Genomic DNA, 19,329 nt, shown 5'->3' with positions numbered 1-19,329 from the left:
TCTTAGCGTATCTTTTAGAAAGCCTTCGTATTCGTTTCGCCTTGCTAGCTGAAACTTATCTCAATCTCGGGATGAAAATTCTTATTGTAGTTTTTTTTTGTCAGCTGATAATTTAATAGGCTTGCTGTGATTCTCAACTCGGAATTTTGCATCTGCAGTAACACTCATCAATTTCAATATAAATCACTATTGCCACCAGGAAAAAATCACACTAATGTGTTTTCTTTGTGTCTCATGATCAAGAGGTTTTTTTTTAATGTACTTGGAAACTGAGTATATCTAAGAAAACACCACTCATGCAAGCTAAGAAAAACATTGGTAATTTGGGAATGTGTAGTAGCTTAGGGAATGGGCAATTTTTGAAACCTTTGGAGCCTGCTAGAACCTTTAAGGGAAGTCAGCGGTCTAAAATGTCTTGGGGGGGGGCTTATCTGCTTGACTAGGCATATGCTAATCAAATTGCCTCTGAAATTTTATACTCCCTGTTCCATGTCCCGAGGTTCTGGTCTCAGCTTGGATTTAGCATGTTTTTACGCCAATTCAGGATCTAAGTTGAAGCTGAAGACTTATGGATTTGGTGCAACATCTTGATGCAGAAGCGATGAAAATGGTGACCCAATGTAAAAGCGGATTAAATTCAAATTGTGGATTCACTTGTTGGGCATGTTGCAGCTTGTTCAATCGGACAACCAACTTGGGTCAGTAGCTTCTGCCAATGTGATCTTGCAAATGGTACCCTCGCTTTGCTTGGTTTATGCTCGTGTATCGCTGGATTCTCCACAGCGACATGTTTGTAAACTGATGTGGTTTATATTAGGACCATTGAATTGTGTCTGTTCCGGTATATTTGTAATATTTTGTTGTTCCTTTTAGAAAAACTGAAACGTCGAAGTCGTCGAGGAGACGAAGATTCTAGTCATGAAGATGTAACAAAAGGTCAATCAAAAAGCGACTGTTTTAAGGTAATTAATAGTGTTTTTTTTGTGTGTGTTTTTAATATGATTGCTGAAAAGTACAAGTTCTCGTGCTTTTTGATTTTCAAAAATCTTGCTTCATCTATGAAAGGTGGCGTAACCATGTTAACTTATCTTTCATTGTATCTCTAGGATAAAATATTTCTTTCATTAATCTCTTCATAAAGCTAATAATGACCGATGTACACTCATTTAAATGAGCATCTGAAGATATCCTTAGGCAGTTTTTTGAAAACATCGAGCATATTTTGTTTAGCATTTGGAAGAGATCAAGTCTCAGAGCCATACCTGACAACTGTGCTAACGCATTTTAATCTCGGCATTAAAAATTGTATTCATATTCTTCCAAACTTCTTTCAGCTGCGAAAAAAAAAACACACTGCACCTTAGTGCAGTGTGGATAATGTTTTGCATCCACCGTCCTTACTAATAATACTACGTGGATAAGCTATCTACTTGTTCATGTTTTTTTTATACATGTAATACACCCTAAGCAATTTAATATGAATTTACTTACTTTTGTCGTTCTTACTTACTTTTTCTTCTTTTTTTACTTACTTTCTTACTTTTCTTACTACATTAATTAGTTTCTCTTACTATTCTTTACCTTTTTTTCGCTTTTTACTCTGCTTACTTTTCATTGTTAATATTGCTTTTCAAACCTATTCTCAAATCCTGGACCCTTAAAACATCCACAAATTCGTTCATTTTGCTAACATTTTCATTTATGATATTTTTAAATGTGAGAGTTTGTCTAAATTAGCTTCAAAACAAGATAGTTTCTGTTTTGTTTAAATGTTTAGACTGTAATGAAATACTTGATCTTCTGTTGGAGTGAAGCTGATATTTAAAGCTGTAATGACTCCATAAAATCTGGATTATAACTATTCATGATGGCTTGAAAAATAGTTTGTAACTAGCTCAACGGAACACTTAATGTCAACAGTCTCTTCGCTTAACAGTCCGCTTCTCCTCTCTTTTTCATCATGTCATTTTAGTTTCACGGTTAATTAGTATTTTGAATTAATATGATGACCACAGCCATGCTAATACCGAGCCTTGGAGCTATTTGCTCCAAGGCATTGAGTGCAATTACGCAACTGATAATTCAAAAGCGTATGTGAAGCGGCAGCTCCTTTATTTATGCCTTTTTTTACTTTTATGATCTGATTCTAGGTTGAGAAGGGGCTTTTGACTTTTGGCTGGGGAAGATGGAGCGATGTTATGCAGAACTCTCAGTTCAGACAGAATTTTACTGTTGAAGATGTTATTGAATGCAGTCGAGTTATAGTAAGCTTTTCTGCTTTTTCTTTAGCATTTTTCCATATTTTTTTTTTCGTGATACTATTAGCTAAAATTGAAGAAATGATTTAGAAATTTAAAAAAAAGATAAAATCGAATTAACGAACGCACTCCGCTTACTGTATGATTTGTTGAATTTTTCCGCGGCAAAAGAGTTATTAAGCAAAATTTGATTACTTAAGTTTTTAACTCTAAACTGTTTTTAAAATTTGAACAGAAATGAAAAGGGGAAGGGGCTGATATTATGCAGCACTTCCCATTCGGCTGAATCAGCTGTTGAGTTGGTGAGTTTTTGTTCTTCCTTTGTTCCTCATTTACTTTTTTGCACTTAAGTTGGTCTACTAATGTTATAAAACTAAGATATAAAAAAGGGTTTATAAATACACAGTATATTTACTAAATTCATCGTACGATCAGGGAGATGTTGGGAAAAATTTAATGATTATGTTTTTTCTCTCGGAAACCCATGTTTCATATGTTTGAAGGAAAAGTAAAACGGAAACCGAGGCAGTATTGTAAAAAATCACACTGTCGCATTATTCATCTCTCTAGATGTTCTTGGGACTTGCTGTAAAAAAAAAAAAAAAAAAAAAAAATTGACACGCGATTAAAGTAAATTGCGTTCGTTCCTGCGTGTATTCCGCACTGAAAGAGAGTATATATATATATATATATATATATATATATATATATATATATATATATATATATATATATGTATATCTTTTCAGTGTGGAATACACGCACGAACGCACACAATTTACTTTATAAAAAATAACAATTTATATATATATATATATATATATATATATATATATATATATATATATATATATATATATATATATATATATATATATATATATATATATATACATATATATATATATATTGAGTTCGGTATGAAAACAGTAATCGTTACAGATTCGATACCAATTTTCCATCTTTTAGCATTTCATCATCATTGAATGCTATCACATATTTTATATAAACATACCTGTACTCATAACCGGGTTGGTCCAAGACATTCTTTTTTGTAAGCCCCCTAAGGGTCGTATGTGTGCATCTATGGACTTGGTCCTCATGAATTATTTCTTTTAGCTTCTTTATTCGTTGCAACAGTATAAGGGAGATGAAAGGATCAAGACATTTATTATGGACCTTATTGCACCTGCAAGAGATGGTGATGAGGAGAAGGCCATGAGGAATCACATGGGACTTTCAGCACCTGTGCCTCGGGGTAGAAAGGGGAAGAAAAGGCTGGAGAACGATGAAGAGCAAGCTTTCTTAGATCATTTTGCATGGGCCCTTGATCCAAAGTATAATGGAGAAAATGTTCTTTGCGCGCCTTATCAGAGGCACCTTATCCGCCATTCAAACAAGTTAGTTTTTTGTTGTTTTTTTACTTTTTTATATATTTATTCATTGTTTGCCATATCAGGCGTATTTTTGTTTTTGTTTGTTTTGTTTGTTTTTTTCTTATCGCTTGGTGGAAAACAGGAGAAAAGAATGAAATCTTAAAACACATACCAAAGAAAAAAATGGGTAAAGTTTATGATTGCTAAATATTTATGAAAGAATTCAGTATTTAAAACATCTGAACAGTTGTAGATCTTAAATCAAGATAATTTTTTTTTGTATAATTAAACCGATCGATTTTTTTTTTTTTTTTTTTTTTTTTTTACCAATTAAACTGATTTTCTTTTTTCACTATTTCGTCTTCTTCCTCGAATTATAAGAGAATTGACCAAACAATTGTCAAGAACCAATTTTTTTTTTTTTTTGTTAGAAAAGGCTGTGCGAAAATGACTTAATTAATTGTTTAAAAATGAATGTGAAAAATCTTGTTTAATTGTTAAGTTTATTTTTTGTAAAATTATGTAGAGACGTTTTTTTATTTGGTGTATTCAGGAAGTTTGAGTATTTGGGAGTATTTTGAGTGGAAGGGAATTTATAGCAAACATATAGATTTTGAAGCAATTAAAATGTAGTTGTGTTGAATTTATTTTATTTTTAATCTACCATGGAAGAGGTGTTCTATGAAGTAAGGGCATTCTGAAAAAAATACTGGGTAGTTTTTTTGATAAATGTAATTGTTCTTTTGAAAGTCGCCGCATTAAAAAAAAAAAAAAAAAAAAAAAAAAAAAAAAAAAAAATGCTATGCTCTTATCCATGTTTCTTTCTTCTTTATCCATTTTACCATGTGTTTTTCGTTGGTGACGTTCATTACCTTTTTTTTAGGGTCCTTCTAAGAGTTAGAATGCTTTACTACATTCGCCAAGAAGTCATAGGGGACCTTGCAGACCAAATTGCCAAAGGAGCGCATGCAAGTCAACTCCCGATCTACCCGCCACCGTGTGACCAACCGCCGGCTTCATGGTGGGATAGTAAAGCTGATGTTTCTCTGTTGGTGGGGACGTTCAAGCACGGCTATGAACGCTATGCGGTCATGAGGAGTGATCCAACCCTGGTGTTCTTGGCCAAGTGTGGACCTCCTGATGGTGCTGATTTGATGAAGGAGATAGAGTCGTAAGTATCTATTAATTATACTATGTTGGTGATGAACGGAATATAGCCGGATGTAAATAAATTTTGACATAAAAAGAAGAACTTGTTGCTATGCGGGTTTGTTTTGAGAAAGTTCAAATTATTTCTTTTGGCTTTTGTTTGTTACATTGCTATCGAATTCCTATTAAAATTTGATGTTCCATTGCCCTGCTAGCAGTAGAGAAAAAAGGAAAAAAAGGACGAGTCAGCAATACCCTTGCATAAAAAGTGATTTTCTTTGTTGTTCAAGCCAGGGGACTGCAGGTTACTTAATAAGGTTTGCGATTCTAATGGTGTGCTTTTTGTTTCGGTCCGACGCTATTTTTAGGGGTTCCAGACTGTTCTTCGACATTCCCATAAATTTCTTTTCGAAATAAGATTTTACTATTGAGACTAATCGAGACAAAAATTACCATTCCGGAATCAGCTTAAAATGGCAATTGTTCTCGCTAGCAGTTTTTTAACGCTTTTTTTTTTATATATTTGGTTACTATGGGCCGTGGTTCGTTCTTTACTAGGTTGCAGCTACCGATACAACTATGTTCACTGAAGAGGTGCAATTTAAAAATTTATGGTTGGCAAAATAGGGTTGGAGTTGTATACATTAGGATAAGTGTAGAAAGGGCTGATTTTAAAGACTCTTTTAAAGAATTATTCGAGGCCATTACGCAAGATTCAGGGGAAAATTCTTTTTGTCCTCCCCCCCCCCTCCCTCGCTCCTTTCAACAATAAATAGCAAAAAAAAACTTTAAAAGACCTACTGGACAGAAAATGTCGCTGGTTTTCATAAAACATAGAAAACTTTTACTTCGTAGTCTCAAAAACCTTATGCTTTTTTACTCCTTTTTTGCACTTGCATTTATGCTCACCTTTCGATCATTTCTAAAAGCTAATTCAGCTCTTATTTGGTTCTAGGAATGATGAAGATCTAGACAAGGACTTGGATAACGAAGAAGACGATACTAATGATGAAAGCCCTGTTGAAACACCAGGAGAAACACCTGCCGCTACGCCAGACCCATCACCTGTTGCGAGTGGTACAGATTCAGAAAAGCTACCATGGCCTTCAGCTGCGGATTTAAATGCTCGGGTAAGACGTATTGTGACGTCATACCAAAGGAAATTTAAAAAAGAAGAACTGAAAAATGCCCAGAAAGCCAAGGTTGGTATTGTTCTAGATTAAGAAATAGAAAAACGGGTTTTATTTATCGGTGTCTACTTCAAACTAAATAGTTTGGCTCAGAAATTTCTGGAATCTTCGAATCTAACTGGATTATCAAATAAATGTTTGACTAGCAAAAAATGTGATTATATATATATATATATATATATATATATATATATATATATATATATATATATATATATATATATATATATATATATATATATATATATATATTTTCGTTTAGTTGTTTATGTGTGTAGGGGTCTGTTTGGGGCCCGAAGCCCACCTCCTCATGCGTACGTCGCTTAATAGAAAAAGTAAAGTTAGACGTCGTTTAATTCTTTGCCTAAATACTTAAAATTCAGACAAAATCCCAATTGAAGACTTTCTTCAATAGTACAGCATTATCAGAAGGATAAAAAGTAAGTAAATTTGATAAACAAGCTTCTGGGTAGAAAGACTTCGGGCATTATTGTTTTTATCTGCTCCTGTGAAGATCACTGCAATATCTTAGTTATAAATTATATAGCTATTACTGTGTTTAGGTAAGCCTTAGAATGTAACCTTTTAGGCTACTAACAGAATAGTCATATTTATTTCGGATAATATGCTTTAATAAAAATATAAATCAAGGTTTTCTAAACCATAATTCAAATATGTATCCTATTTTTAATTCAAAAATTTTGTTCTATTGTAGTTTGAATGCATCTGTCAATCACATTATCCAATGTCGTTTAGGGGAAAGGGTGGAATATTTAGCCATAAAAGTTAAACAGGAGATTCTCTAAATTTGCATCCATGACGTCAGTTTTGCTTTAGTTCTAATATGGCAAGTTTCTGAGTTTCAAAAGCAACTTTTCAAAAGATAATGTGTTATATTATCTTGTCAAAAGATATGCGTGCTATATCATCAGGTATATGAAGGTGCAGTTTTTGTCAAAAATTGTATTTGTATTTAATCTATTGTTTTATTACTTACAAAAAGCACGGAGATATAGCAATTTCCTTTTGAATGAGCCCCTAATCATCTCTCTATGATTTCTTAGTGCCAAATTAGCGGCATCTAAAAAAAATATTGGAGAATAAAAAAACGAAGACAAATTACCTCTTCCCATGCGAAATGGGGATTTTCCTTGCTGGGAACCGTAATTCTTTTAGGTTATTATGGAGTTTTCGACCCTAGTGATTCCAGTGGTGTAGTTTTTATTTCGACCCAATACCATTTTCTGATAGATCCTACATTTTCATAAATTTTTTTCTGCAACTTACTTTTATTATTAAATTTAATCAGAATAACAGTTACCATTACTGAATCAGCTTCAAATGGAGATTCTTTTTCGCGTCACAGTTTATTTCAAAACACGTTTCTGAATTTTCGGCTACTATGGGTCGCCCCTAGCTGGGTTGCCCCTAAGGAGAAATTCTTGACCCACTCTCTCTCTTTCCTGGTAAAACCATGTCTGTGTCCATACTTATGTAAATAGAAAGGTCGAATATAAGGCACTTGATGATTCTGAATTTTCATCAACAAATCTCACTAGAAAACTAAATTTTTTTCTAACGACTTTTTTTGTTAACGTAGTGTTCGTAAAAGCTTAGTTTTTATTCGTCTAAAACCATTGAATTTATTTTCTTCTTTCAGCGAGTTGAAAGACGTGAAAGGATTGACGTTATGACTCGTGAGCCTGAACCAAATAAGTTGACTCCACCACCTATTAAGCGTTGGACAAGAAAAGAGGAAAAGGACTTTTTCAGTGCATTGTGTACCTTTGGCGTGGATTACAACAGAGCTGTGGGCCGTTATGATTGGACGCGATTCCGAGCTGTTGCCCACCTAGAGCATAAATCTGACGAAGGGCTTACGGATTACTTGAGGGCTTTTTGTGCTATGTGCAAAAAAGTCAGTGGAAGAAAAATGGATGAAACTGAAGGTTTGTACCATTAAATAGGATCATTGTTGACAAAAGGCTATGTAAAAGAGATGCAAAATATAAAAAAATACAAATCAGATTTCTTTTTATAACCCATTAGAACAATATTGTAGAGCTGGATATAATCAATATTCTATAATGAAGCTCTAACTTAGATGAATATACCAGACGAGATAGAAAAAGTACTTGTTTCGATGGTAGCTTTTAGATGTTGATTTGTTTTATTATTATTTATTTCTGCATATAAAACCTTGAGCTTATATTTATTTTTCGAATTAGCCATTAAAAGCAAATCTTCTTAGAATATAAAATAAAATGTAAATTTGATTTCCTATTGTCAATTCTACCAGACTTTAAGCTCTTCTTCATCTAAATGGATTAGCTAAGAACAAATTTAGTCAAGCTATTAAAAAAAAATTCTGAATTGGTGACAAAAATAGGATTAAGGATTTTAGAAGATTTAATATCTTGGTTGTATTCATAAGCTTGACTTAGGAGGGGGTCCTGTATTTCGTTCTGGAAAACTATCAGCATTTCGGATTATGTACATAAAATGTTAATTCCATGATTTTTTTTTTAATTTCTTAAAAGAGGATACATATGTTCTATGTTTTTGTTTTAGTAGTCTTTTTAGTATGTGCAATGTCGATTTAATTATTTTAAGTGTAAGACACATTTCTATATTGGCTCCCAAACATGGTGTCTAATCTCTGCTTAAGACACTAAAATAAGATCTTGAGAAAGTGAAGCTGACCTTGAATATCAATTAAAGTTTCCTTATATAAATTACTAAATAAAACACCACCAATTGCTAAAGTGACTTGGAATTATAAATATATAATTTAGATGTGTGGCATTTAACTCTCAACTCCTTGGTCTTTGGCTGGAAATAATGTAACCAGTGTATGGATGGAGATTCCAAATTTTATAGACGAGGGAAACTCAGCCAAGGGCCTTTTGCAATGCAATGCATCTTCTTAGTGCCAAGTTTCAATGTAGAGCCAGTGCCATAGCCCATAAATGCCATATTATGACAATAATACCAAGTACAATATCTCTAAGATTAAAAGTAGTTAATCAATTTGATATCTGTCAAGGTCATATACGATTTAGATACTTTTCTTTTTTGTTGGGTAGCCTTATTCTAAAATGAAATTTACAAGTATGGGCTATTAGAGTCCTTCAGTACTCCCCGTTTATGTTTATTTACTTTTAGATTTATGATTTTTTTTTTTTTTTTTTTTTTTCCAAATAATGAACTTTTTTCTTCTAAGTTTAACCTTCTAATTATTTATTATACTCTCCTTTGGTTCAGCAACCCTTATTTATCTGCTTTATTTACTTTTAGATTTATGATTCTTTTTTTTTGTCCAAATAATGAACTTTTTTCTTCTCAGTTTAATCTTCTAATTATTTATTATACTCTTCTTTGGTTCAGCAACCCTTCTTTATCTGCTTAGCTGTGACCTTAATTTTTGTTTTCAATTTATAGAAATTGCACAAAGTTTGGTTGAACCAGTAAGTCCTGCCAAAGCTCAGCGCTGCCTCGAACGATTGGAGCTACTCTGTAAGATCCGTGAAGAAATTTATCTGCTTTCCCTTATTTATCTGCTTTCTTTACTTTTAGATTTATGATTCTTTTTTTTGTCCAAATAATGAACTTTTTTCTTCTCAGTTTAACCTTATAATTATTTATTATACTCTCCTTTGGTTCAGCAACCCTTCTTTATCTGCTTAGCTGTGACCTTAATTTTTGTTTTCAATTTATAGAAATTGCACAAAGTTTGGTTGAACCAGTAAGTCCTGCCAAAGCTCAGCGCTGCCTCGAACGATTGGAGCTACTCTGTAAGATCCGTGAAGAAATTTTGTTACTGCCTGATCTTGATGCTAGACTTGAAATTTGTCAAGAATCCAAAGACATTCCAGAATGGTGGAAATGTGGAATTCACGATAAAGATCTTCTCCTGGCAGCTGCAAGGTTAGAATTTTCTGCTGTTATTTCATCATAAGCTCGTTTCTCTTATCTGAAATAATTATTAGATAGTTTTAATACATGAAATATTTGTACTCAATTCGTGTTTCAAGCTTTTGGCTGGTCGTGGATCCCCGAAGTCTAATAGCAAATTTGCTTTGAGGAATTTGTACCCATCATTGCCGGCTTAATGATTGAAACCTCTCTCCTGTTGCTTTCCATATTTCTGAAAACTATTAAGAAGTTTAAGATCCTTTAGCTGATCTTCCATGTTCGGTTTTCAGCGAGATTATTTGCAAAGAAGACAATTTTTTTGTACTAATTTTCTTCTTCTTTTTTTCAATAGGTAAAGTGTGTGCATGTCAGGAGAGAAAGGGAGGAACCCTATTGTTAAGGTTATTACGATTGTATGTGTTAAAGTGGAGTGTAGTTGTGTTGAAAAGTGAAGGGGCGCCGTACTGTATGTTAGTCATGCATCTTTTATGTTTATGGGTCTCAACGTGCGTTTTGTAACAGAGCAGTGTATTGAGTAAACCCATTTGATCCTTGTTTACCCAGAAGAAGAAGCATATTGCAAAGACACAGACTGGTTTGTTACTTTTCTTGTTGTATCGTATCTTAAATTTTATTCTTTTTTAGACATGGGCTGAAAGGAACTTCTCTGTATTACCTGAATGCGCCCGAACTTGGCTTCAGAGAGATATTAAGACGGCTTCTAGCAGGAGAATCCCTTTCTGACAAAAAACCGAAATTAAAAGAAGTAAAAGCTGAAGATGAAGAAGCTCCTGGTAATCAAATTAAAGAATTAAAAGAAGAACCAAATATAAATGGTGAAATGCCGTCGGCCAAAATATTAGAAGCTGGAAATAAAGAAAAGGGCGATTCTTGTGAAGATAGTGATAAGAAAGAAGGTAGGGATTTATTAAGATCAAATAGATTTTCTATAACGGGATAAAGTAAACAATAACAAAACAAAGACCGCATACAGACCTTTCGGCAAAATATAAGTACTGAATGGGAAAAATTAACTTGCACTGTGGCCATTCCATTCCTTCTGGATCCAGCACACAACTAGTTAATACTTTGGGGGGGGGGGGGGTGTATTTGTCTTCGAAGGTCGAGTGGCCGATAATTTTATATATTTGGAATACCAGCTTTTATAATATTTTTTTCATGGCTGCAGCAGTAGCTGTAACCTAGTAAAGAGCTGTAATTCAGGATATAGGAAGTGAAGAACGGGAAAGATTGCAGTGTGAAAAACATTTGCGGTGCAGTTATGATTGGAGAAAAGACATTTTGTTCGACTGGTTGTCTGGCTAACGTAAATTGACTGTGTTATTTGGCTGTTTCACGTCGGTCGATACTAAATATTTCAAAAATATATAGACTTAGAGTTAAATATTAGATCGTTAGATTTTCAATGTTTATTAATTAATCTTTTATTACTACTACACTACGCAGCACCAAGCCGCTTGAGGCCAACACAGTTACGCACGCTCCTCCATCCCAATCTATTTAAAGCTTCCCTTTTTACACTCGCCCACGAAGTTCCCATTTCTTTTAAATCCTTCTGTATGACGTCCTCCCACTCCAGACTAGGACGACCTGCTTTCTGCCTAGCCCCAGACCGTTGGTCGAAAAGAACAATCTTCGGCAATCTGTCATCCTTCATCCGCACAACGTGCCCCAGCCACCTCAACCTTTCTTTCATTATAGCCCCAGAGAGCGGTATTGAACCACATTTTTCGTATAGCCTATTATTTGAAATACGGTCAGTCAGCCGGGTACCCAGAACAATCCTTAAGCAATTTCTCTGGAAAACATCTACAAATCTTCCTCCCCTTTTCTGAGCGCCTATGCTTCAGAGCCATATTTGACTACTGTCATCACTGTAGCTTCTAATATTCTAATCTTGATTTGCAGACTTATCTTCCTATTCTTCCAAATAATTTTGGAATTTTAATTGTTTTGTAGTTCACTGCTTGTTAGAAAATTAAAACCCGTTTTTCGTGTTTAAAAATTTTTTTTGTTCTTCCAAACTTTTTTTTAGCTGTGAAAAAACACCCTGAGCATTGGCTATTCTACTTTCAACATCTTCACTGCTCCCACCATCTTTACTTGATACTAAAAAAAAAGAAAAAATTGCAAACGTAAATCGGTCACTTGGCCCAAGAAGTTTGGCTTGTAGGGGGCCATAAAATACAATAACAAAACACTGAACTTTTATAAAACATTAATACACATACAATAATAAAACACTGGAATAAAACAAGGACTTACAACAGATAAACTTGTGTCACAAAATTTGTTATTTTGGCGCGTGAAAGTCTCAGTTTCGTTAGTTATGCCTGTTGACCACAGTGCAATGGTCACTGTAGAGGCAAGTTTGTGTCTGTATGAACTTTTAGAAATAAAACCCTGTCAAAATGTGAACCTTGCCCCCTTATTGCTTTTGACTGAAGGAAGAATAAAAACAAACCCACTTACCATAGATAACAAGGGATTACCTTTAGATTGTGAAGGTTGGAAAGTCCTAGACTGAATTAGCACTAAATATAATAAATTTATGTCAAATCAGGAAAAACATGAAAGATCCATGATATTTTTGCCTTGCCAGAGTGAATGACAGCTCTATTAGTAAAAATTATCTGTGGACTTGTATAACAGCAACAATACTTGAAAATTATGTGAGTGTGCTAACAAAATAACTTTTCGAGAAAGGATCAACTAAAGTTATCACTCAGAAATCCAACGCATATGGTATACTAAAAAGAAAGCAGGGATGTACACACGGCTTCCTCAAGATCTAACAACCCATGAAAAAATTTCTGCATTTTCCTAGTTTTTTAATACTTCATCTTCTGTTTAACAGTTTTGAAAGAGGTACAAAAGGGTGTACCATTTTTTATGTGTTTTTTGGCGAGGGATTTAGAAGATGTGTTATAATTGTAAGGGAGTACAAAACAAATATTTAAAACAGAATTCGAAGGTTTGTTTGTCAGACATTTCTGGGTTACCTCGTCCCGTGCTTCATTGTACATACAAGTGTTGAATTGGTGGCAGTTTTTTTTTTTTTTTTTTTTTTTTTTTTTTTTTTTTTTTTCAGAAATTCACCGGAATCGGTAATATTTTGTCTGTGAAACCTGTTATATTTTTTTTTAGCGGGTAATGATGACGAAACAGATCAAGCAGCTTTGAAGGTGATTCCCAAAGGGGAAGTGAAAGCAGATGAACCATCTGAGTCAAGTGAAACTAAACCGGAAATAGGAAAGGAAGTAAATATAGCCTTCAAAAAAGAAGAAGAAGAAGTAAAGGAGCCTAAACCAAAGGCGTTTGTTATTGACCCCCAGATGCTAGCCATGGCGGCTACTGATCCAGCAGCTGCACAACTATTAGCTCAATCTCTTGCTGATGCAATTGGCTGGCCTAAGGTATTTCGCTTTGTTAAATTTGTCCATGCTATACCGCTTTTGTAGCATATGCGTCAATATTTTTTCGTTAGCTTTTATTATAACGAGTAAAGAAATTAAATAAGAAGGAAAGGGATCGCTTAAACCGATGGCTTAAATAGGGCTTTTAATCATTCTCTTTTATCATTCTCTTTTCCCTCTTGGTTCTTCTCTTTTTCTTTCTCTTCCCTCTTGGTTCTTCTCCTTCTCTCTCTCCCGTCTTTTCCTTTCTCTATATTTCCGTCTCCCAAAATAAGCTCGAAAGTCATAAAGAACCATTACCACTTAAAATGTTTAGATATTGAGTTCGCAATCTATAAATTCGTTTTCGTGGCTGTTTCTTTCATTGCCATAGGAGAGTTCGTTAAAAAAAAAAAGGGGGAAAGGGTCATGTATGTTCGCATTACGAAAATCTCTATATGTATTTGTCTTATTGCAATGGCAAAAGCCGTCGTTTGATTAAATGCTAAAGATTTTTAGGTCTAACCTTACCCAACCTATGTCAAAAGAATCTCCTTTTTATGCTGATTTGAAATATACAAAATTCCTTAAGTGTAAATTTACTCATCAAAGGTTATGTTTGCATGTTAAATCATCCTATTTACTCATTTTTCAATCCGTCGGATCTTGACTAAAACATAGGTATTTCATCAAGTGATAGGTTTTCATATACAATCAGTATAGTTTCTGGATATCAGTTAATTATGTCTTTAAAACTTATCTTAAACATCAAATTAAAAAAAAAAGACAATAAAAAAGAACATTACGAGGCATTTTCTGTCGCTAATGTCGGTGTTATTCATTGTTCTAGGATCAAGCAATAGTTGCTCGTCTCGAACATATTGTCCATGCTATTGAAAATGGCATGTGGCCAGTGCCAAAATCATTTGTGGCGCCGGAAGACCACATTCTAGATGAGCCACCAGTTCAACTGTTTCCTACTCAAAAACCCCTTGCTAAAGAATATGAAGATCCGCTTGAAGTGTATTCATTTGGGGAAGAACCTGAAGCTCCGACTCTGCAATATAATAAAAGACGTGGACGACGTAGCAATATTGAATATGACGTAGAAAGAGCTAGATTACAGGTGAGAATTGAAATTTAATTTTTAACCGTCTTTTCATGTTTTATATGTATTTTCCAATGGAGCGTTACAAACGTTATAGAGGAACTGTTTAGAAGCTAAATTGCAACAGTGAAATTGTGGTAGAGGGTGGCTGCTTTCTCTTGACTTGAGAAGTTTTGTTAAGTAAGTGAAACGTAGAGGGATGAATCTACTGCTCAGATTAGAGGACAGGAAAGTATTTTTAAGCTTCCAACTTTGGCCTTCTCTCTTCAGAGCGCAGACTTCTCCCAGACTGCGAAGATAATTGTACTAGATGATTAAAACTTCAGGCGGCTTTGGAACATATTTTCGCTTTTTATTGGAATGTGCAAATTGCCTCTGGAGAAAATGTCTGGGCATCTTTATTTTGCTTTTATTTGCTTAAAATAAGGAGAATTCATTTCATTAATTCACTGCTTGAGCTTGAATTTAATTCAGTAACTTAGTTTGGAATAAGGATTAAGTTTGAAATAAATTACAGTAAATTAAATTGCGCGAAGGAGGATGCTATGTGAAATGAAATGAATTTTGGCACAATACGCGGTGATAGATCGTGAGCGTTTATGAACTGCTATTTTTGGATTCAAGATCACCGAGGAGAACACCTTCCGTAAGCAGAGATTTTATCTGGTAATAGTTTTACTCAGGCGAAGGCGGGGTAGTGGTTTGGGTTAGCCCCCTTCCATTTCCTTAGCGCATGGTACCTAAGTCAATATTTATATGTTTCTATTATTAATTGATAAATGGCTGCCGTGACTTCTGAAAAGTTGTACAAGACAGGATGCAAAGTTTGCAAAGAGAGCCTCAGTCTCGCAACCAGAGGAACAGTTATTTGCAACACATCTGCTGGGGGTTGTGGTCGTCTCTGCCATAACCGCTGTGAAATTCTTCAGAGCATTGAGAAAGACAATATTATAATATATCAGTGCTCTGACTGCTGCGAGAAATTTGCTGATAAACCTGCTTCCCCGCAGATCCCGCCTCCTTCAGAGACTCTTGATTATTCACCAGTTTTAAGTTTTTTCCGGCACTGTCTACAGTCAAGAATTTCGTCCGCCTCCTGTGTATCTTCGTGTGTAAACTTCTATTCTAATGATCATCTTGATCAAGTTAGAAGCCTCCTAACATCTCTAGTGAACCCCACGCATAAACTCCTTGCACGTCGCGGCCCCTCTGCTAAGCAAAGCCTGTCACGGGATATTTTAGACATCCTTATTTCTGAGGATGCAACCCCTCGCTTGCCAAATCTGAAATTCGTTATGACTGCAAGTGATACGATACCTGCGATAGATACGGATCAAAATGCTCACTTTAGCCGTGCCATTCAAACCTGGGACCAGCACCTTTTTAGCATAATTGATAAACTTGATTACGTCACAAGTAAGGTAGCGGAGACTCTTGCTTTGGTGAAAGAGTGTTGTGACGGATTACAGAGCGAGGTTTTGAGCTGTATAAATAAAGAAAAACTTAATGATAAATCTTGGTCTCCGCTGAATAGCGAGTCAGAAACAGTGGGTCTTGTAGTAGATTCACCGCCACAAGATTGTGATGATCCCTTAAACCGTGAAGCTTTTCTGAAATCGTTGGATGGAGCTGATGGTATAGTGCGGATTTCACTTTCTAAGGAATCAGGATCCTAGCATCAGAAATGGGTCATTCATACGAAAAGACAAAACGCCGAAAACTTGAAAGACTGTTTGAATGAAAAGGTCAGTAAAACTGAGGTTCGCAAATCAAGAATCGTCGGTTTATTATCACGAGTGGACTTTCCGATCGATCCAGAGAGTGTGTGTGCTTCAAACCAAGGTATCGAAGAGATACAGTGCATCGATGATTCGAAATCTTATCGGGTATACTTCCATTCGGTGACGGCTAAGTCTAATTATTTGCATCATGGAATTCACATTGGCTACGAACATTTCCGGCTTACTGATTATAAGTTTTTACCGCGAATGTGCTACAAATGCGGGTCGCTAGAGCATATATCGTAAGGCTGCTCTAGCGTGGAACGTTGTCTCAAGTGTCTTGGTAGTGGACACTCGCATTCTAGGAACAACCCTTGCCAGAATGAACCTCGTTGCTTCCATAGCGAATCTCATGAGCAGACTAGATTTAGCTTCCGATGCCAGTAACTGATCAAAAAAGTTGCAAAGAATAAACAATGACTAGTGCAAAGACTACATCTCTGAATCTGAATGGTTTTGGTCATAAATAACATGTATTGCAGTCTATGCTGTGCGATCTGGATATTTTGTGTCTGCAAGAGCATCACCTTCTGGACCACTCTACTAGTCTTCTTTCGCAGCAGTTTAAGTGTTTTATATCTCCAGCTACACCTACAGGTGGACGCCCATCTGGAGGCGTTTGTATTTTTATTCGAGAGAAAATTCCAGTTTCAGTGTTTGCCGTTAATCGTTATTTTTGTTGCTGTTCGAATCCCAGGGATTATCCTTTTCTCGTGCTATTTACTAACAAATTATCATGCTATTGATTCGGATTTTGATTTCAATTTTGTATGTTTAGAATTATCCCGATTTGTGGCGAAAGTTCCATCAGATTTCCAGTGGCTTATTTGCGGGGTTTTTAACTGCAACATTGCTATCTCTGATGTCTGATACTCCGCTCTTTTATCTTTATTTTTGGTTGTCACTTTAGTTTAAGAGGGTACAAGTTTTATGTAGGTTCATCATTTTGATTCTTGCTCTAGTCTAGATCATGCGCTTCTTTCAGACGTAACTTTATTAGCACAGCCTGTTCATGTTTGGTTGGGTCAGCATATTACTAGACATTTTACCTTTCTTTTCATTTAAATATTCAAATTCTATCTTTTAAAATTATCCATCGTTCTAGTCAAATTGTAAATAAAATGATCTGGGACAGGGAAAAAATGTGCAAATATCATAAAGAATCAGATGCACTTTTAGCTAAAATAATTGTAAATTATTCTAAGGATGTTGATCAAATTGATATTGATCTATTTTACCTTGAAATTGTTCATAGTTTAAAAGTTGGGGCTAATAAAGTCTTTACGACTGACTCTTTCCGTTGTGGATCTCGTTTTTCAGTTTGGAACCGTAACCCGATTTTAAAGCAAAGCCAAAAAAATGCATCTGAAGCTTGTTACCTTTGGAATTCCGTGGGAAAACCACGATCTGGACCATTTTATGATGGTATGAAATTAACTAAACGCGTTTTTCGGGCTGAGTTGCGTTTGCATAATAAAATTATAAAAGATGAAATTGGTTCAAGGATTACTAGTGATAAGAATGAGCTTTGGAGTTTGGTTAATTCTAGACGTCGTTATAATAATTGTTAACCAGATTCTAATAGTTCTCTGAAACTAGATGATTGGATAACTCATTATAATCATGTTTTTTCATCCGGTGATGCGGCAGTTGAATCATGGCTTGACTCTTTATTATCGGAAGAAATTTCAAAGCCCCGCCCAAATAGTAAGATATCTGTTTTTGTTGAAGATGTAACGGTAGCAATTAAAGCTCTAAAAAGTAAGCATTCTTTTGATCATGATGGTATGCATTCAAACCATATAAAATGGGCATCCCCCAAAGCAATCATTCTCCTCGCTACTCTTTACTACTATTCTTTCTTCTGGAGTTCTTCCAACTAGCTCTTCTCGTGCTACCACTTCACCCCTTTCAAAAAAAGGAGGGAATACGAATCGATGTTCTGATTACAGGCCGATTACTGTTTCGTGCCAGATTAGCACAGTTTTTGAGTTAGTTTTATTAAAGTATTTGGAGTCTTGTAACCAAGGCCTGAATCAAATTGGTTTCCGCAAGGGTCTAAGCATGGATGTTGCTCATACCCTTCTTTCAAGAATAATATCCTTTTGTAAGCAATGGGATAGAGTTTATACACTTGCGTTAGATTTTGCGGCGGCGTATGATTCAATTGTCCGTTCTTGGGCTATGACTGCGCTTCTGAAGAATAATGTCCCACTACCAGTAGTTTTGGTTTTAAAAAAGTGGTATGGCTCCTCTCGTATTTGTATTAAGTGGAAGAATCAGTTTAGTGATTATAATGTTAAGTTATGTAGGGGGCTGAGACAAGGAAGCATTATTTCTCCTTTGATTTTCAATATAACTGTTTAGGGGCTATTTGATCAAATTCAGTTGACTTTTATTTATGGTAAAGGTTATGTTCTGTCGTGGATTGCTTACGCAGATGATTTACTCCTTTTGAGTCGATCACTTCAGTCACTTCAACAAAATGTAGATTTTTTAGCAAAGGTTTTTAGTGAGCATGGACTTCGTTTTCACCCTGGAAACTGGAAAGTGTCAGTTTTTAATTATTGGTCCTAAAGCTAATGATCTGGTAATTTCATAAATATTTGTTCGTATTTATGACAGTATTCTAAAACCGTTCTTTTTTATATCTTGGTGTGCCTTATGGACCAACTTCAGTTCTATGCCGTGCTCCTATTTCTAAAGCAGTTAAAAGTAGAATAGCGTCTAGTTTCGAGGCAGTAATTTGTCTTCGCGATCTTCTTTCTCGGAAATCACTGGCTCGGGTATATAATACAGTCGCTTTGCCTCAGATTTTAGTTTTTCCATCGCTTCTCCCGTTTTTTAGAATTAGTAATATTGCGCATGTAAAAACCACATTTTTTAATTTTGCTAAGTTCCTTTGTCGCTTTTCTAAATCTGAATCAAATACTTTTTTAATGAAAACATATAAAATAAAAAACCCTGTTGATGTTTTGGAGAAAAAGCAAAAGAAATCTTTATCCAATTTACCTGTTTTTTCTCATAAATTGTATAGAGCTGCGCACGAAGCTTAATTTATTTTATTTATTTGATTTAATTTTTGAATGAAGTGTTAATTTGTGAAGTGTTAATTTTAAGCATTAATTTATTATCT

General features: G+C 34.9%; 1 protein-coding gene across 1 annotated transcript in view; it reads left to right on the top strand.

Annotated features, from left to right (window-relative positions):
• Positions 1-19,329, top strand: part of kis (chromodomain helicase DNA binding protein kismet) — a 111,071-nt gene that overhangs the window by 79,020 nt on the left and 12,722 nt on the right. Inside the window, 10 exon segments of the mRNA XM_089096769.1 lie at positions 874-962; positions 2,151-2,264; positions 3,378-3,658; positions 4,518-4,805; positions 5,739-5,985; positions 7,634-7,922; positions 9,693-9,900; positions 10,534-10,805; positions 13,057-13,325; positions 14,155-14,430. Coding sequence (XP_088952895.1) covers positions 874-962; positions 2,151-2,264; positions 3,378-3,658; positions 4,518-4,805; positions 5,739-5,985; positions 7,634-7,922; positions 9,693-9,900; positions 10,534-10,805; positions 13,057-13,325; positions 14,155-14,430 — 2,333 coding nt within the window.

The sequence above is a fragment of the Artemia sp. Qi Xiang Cuo genome, chromosome 11 (genome assembly GCF_049724085.1).
Source record: "Artemia sp. Qi Xiang Cuo chromosome 11, ASM4972408v1, whole genome shotgun sequence".
In the NCBI taxonomy this organism is placed as follows: Eukaryota; Metazoa; Arthropoda; class Branchiopoda; order Anostraca; family Artemiidae; genus Artemia; species Artemia sp. Qi Xiang Cuo.
The sequence above is the reverse complement of the archived record's forward strand: the minus strand, read 5'-3'. Positions and strand labels throughout refer to the sequence as shown.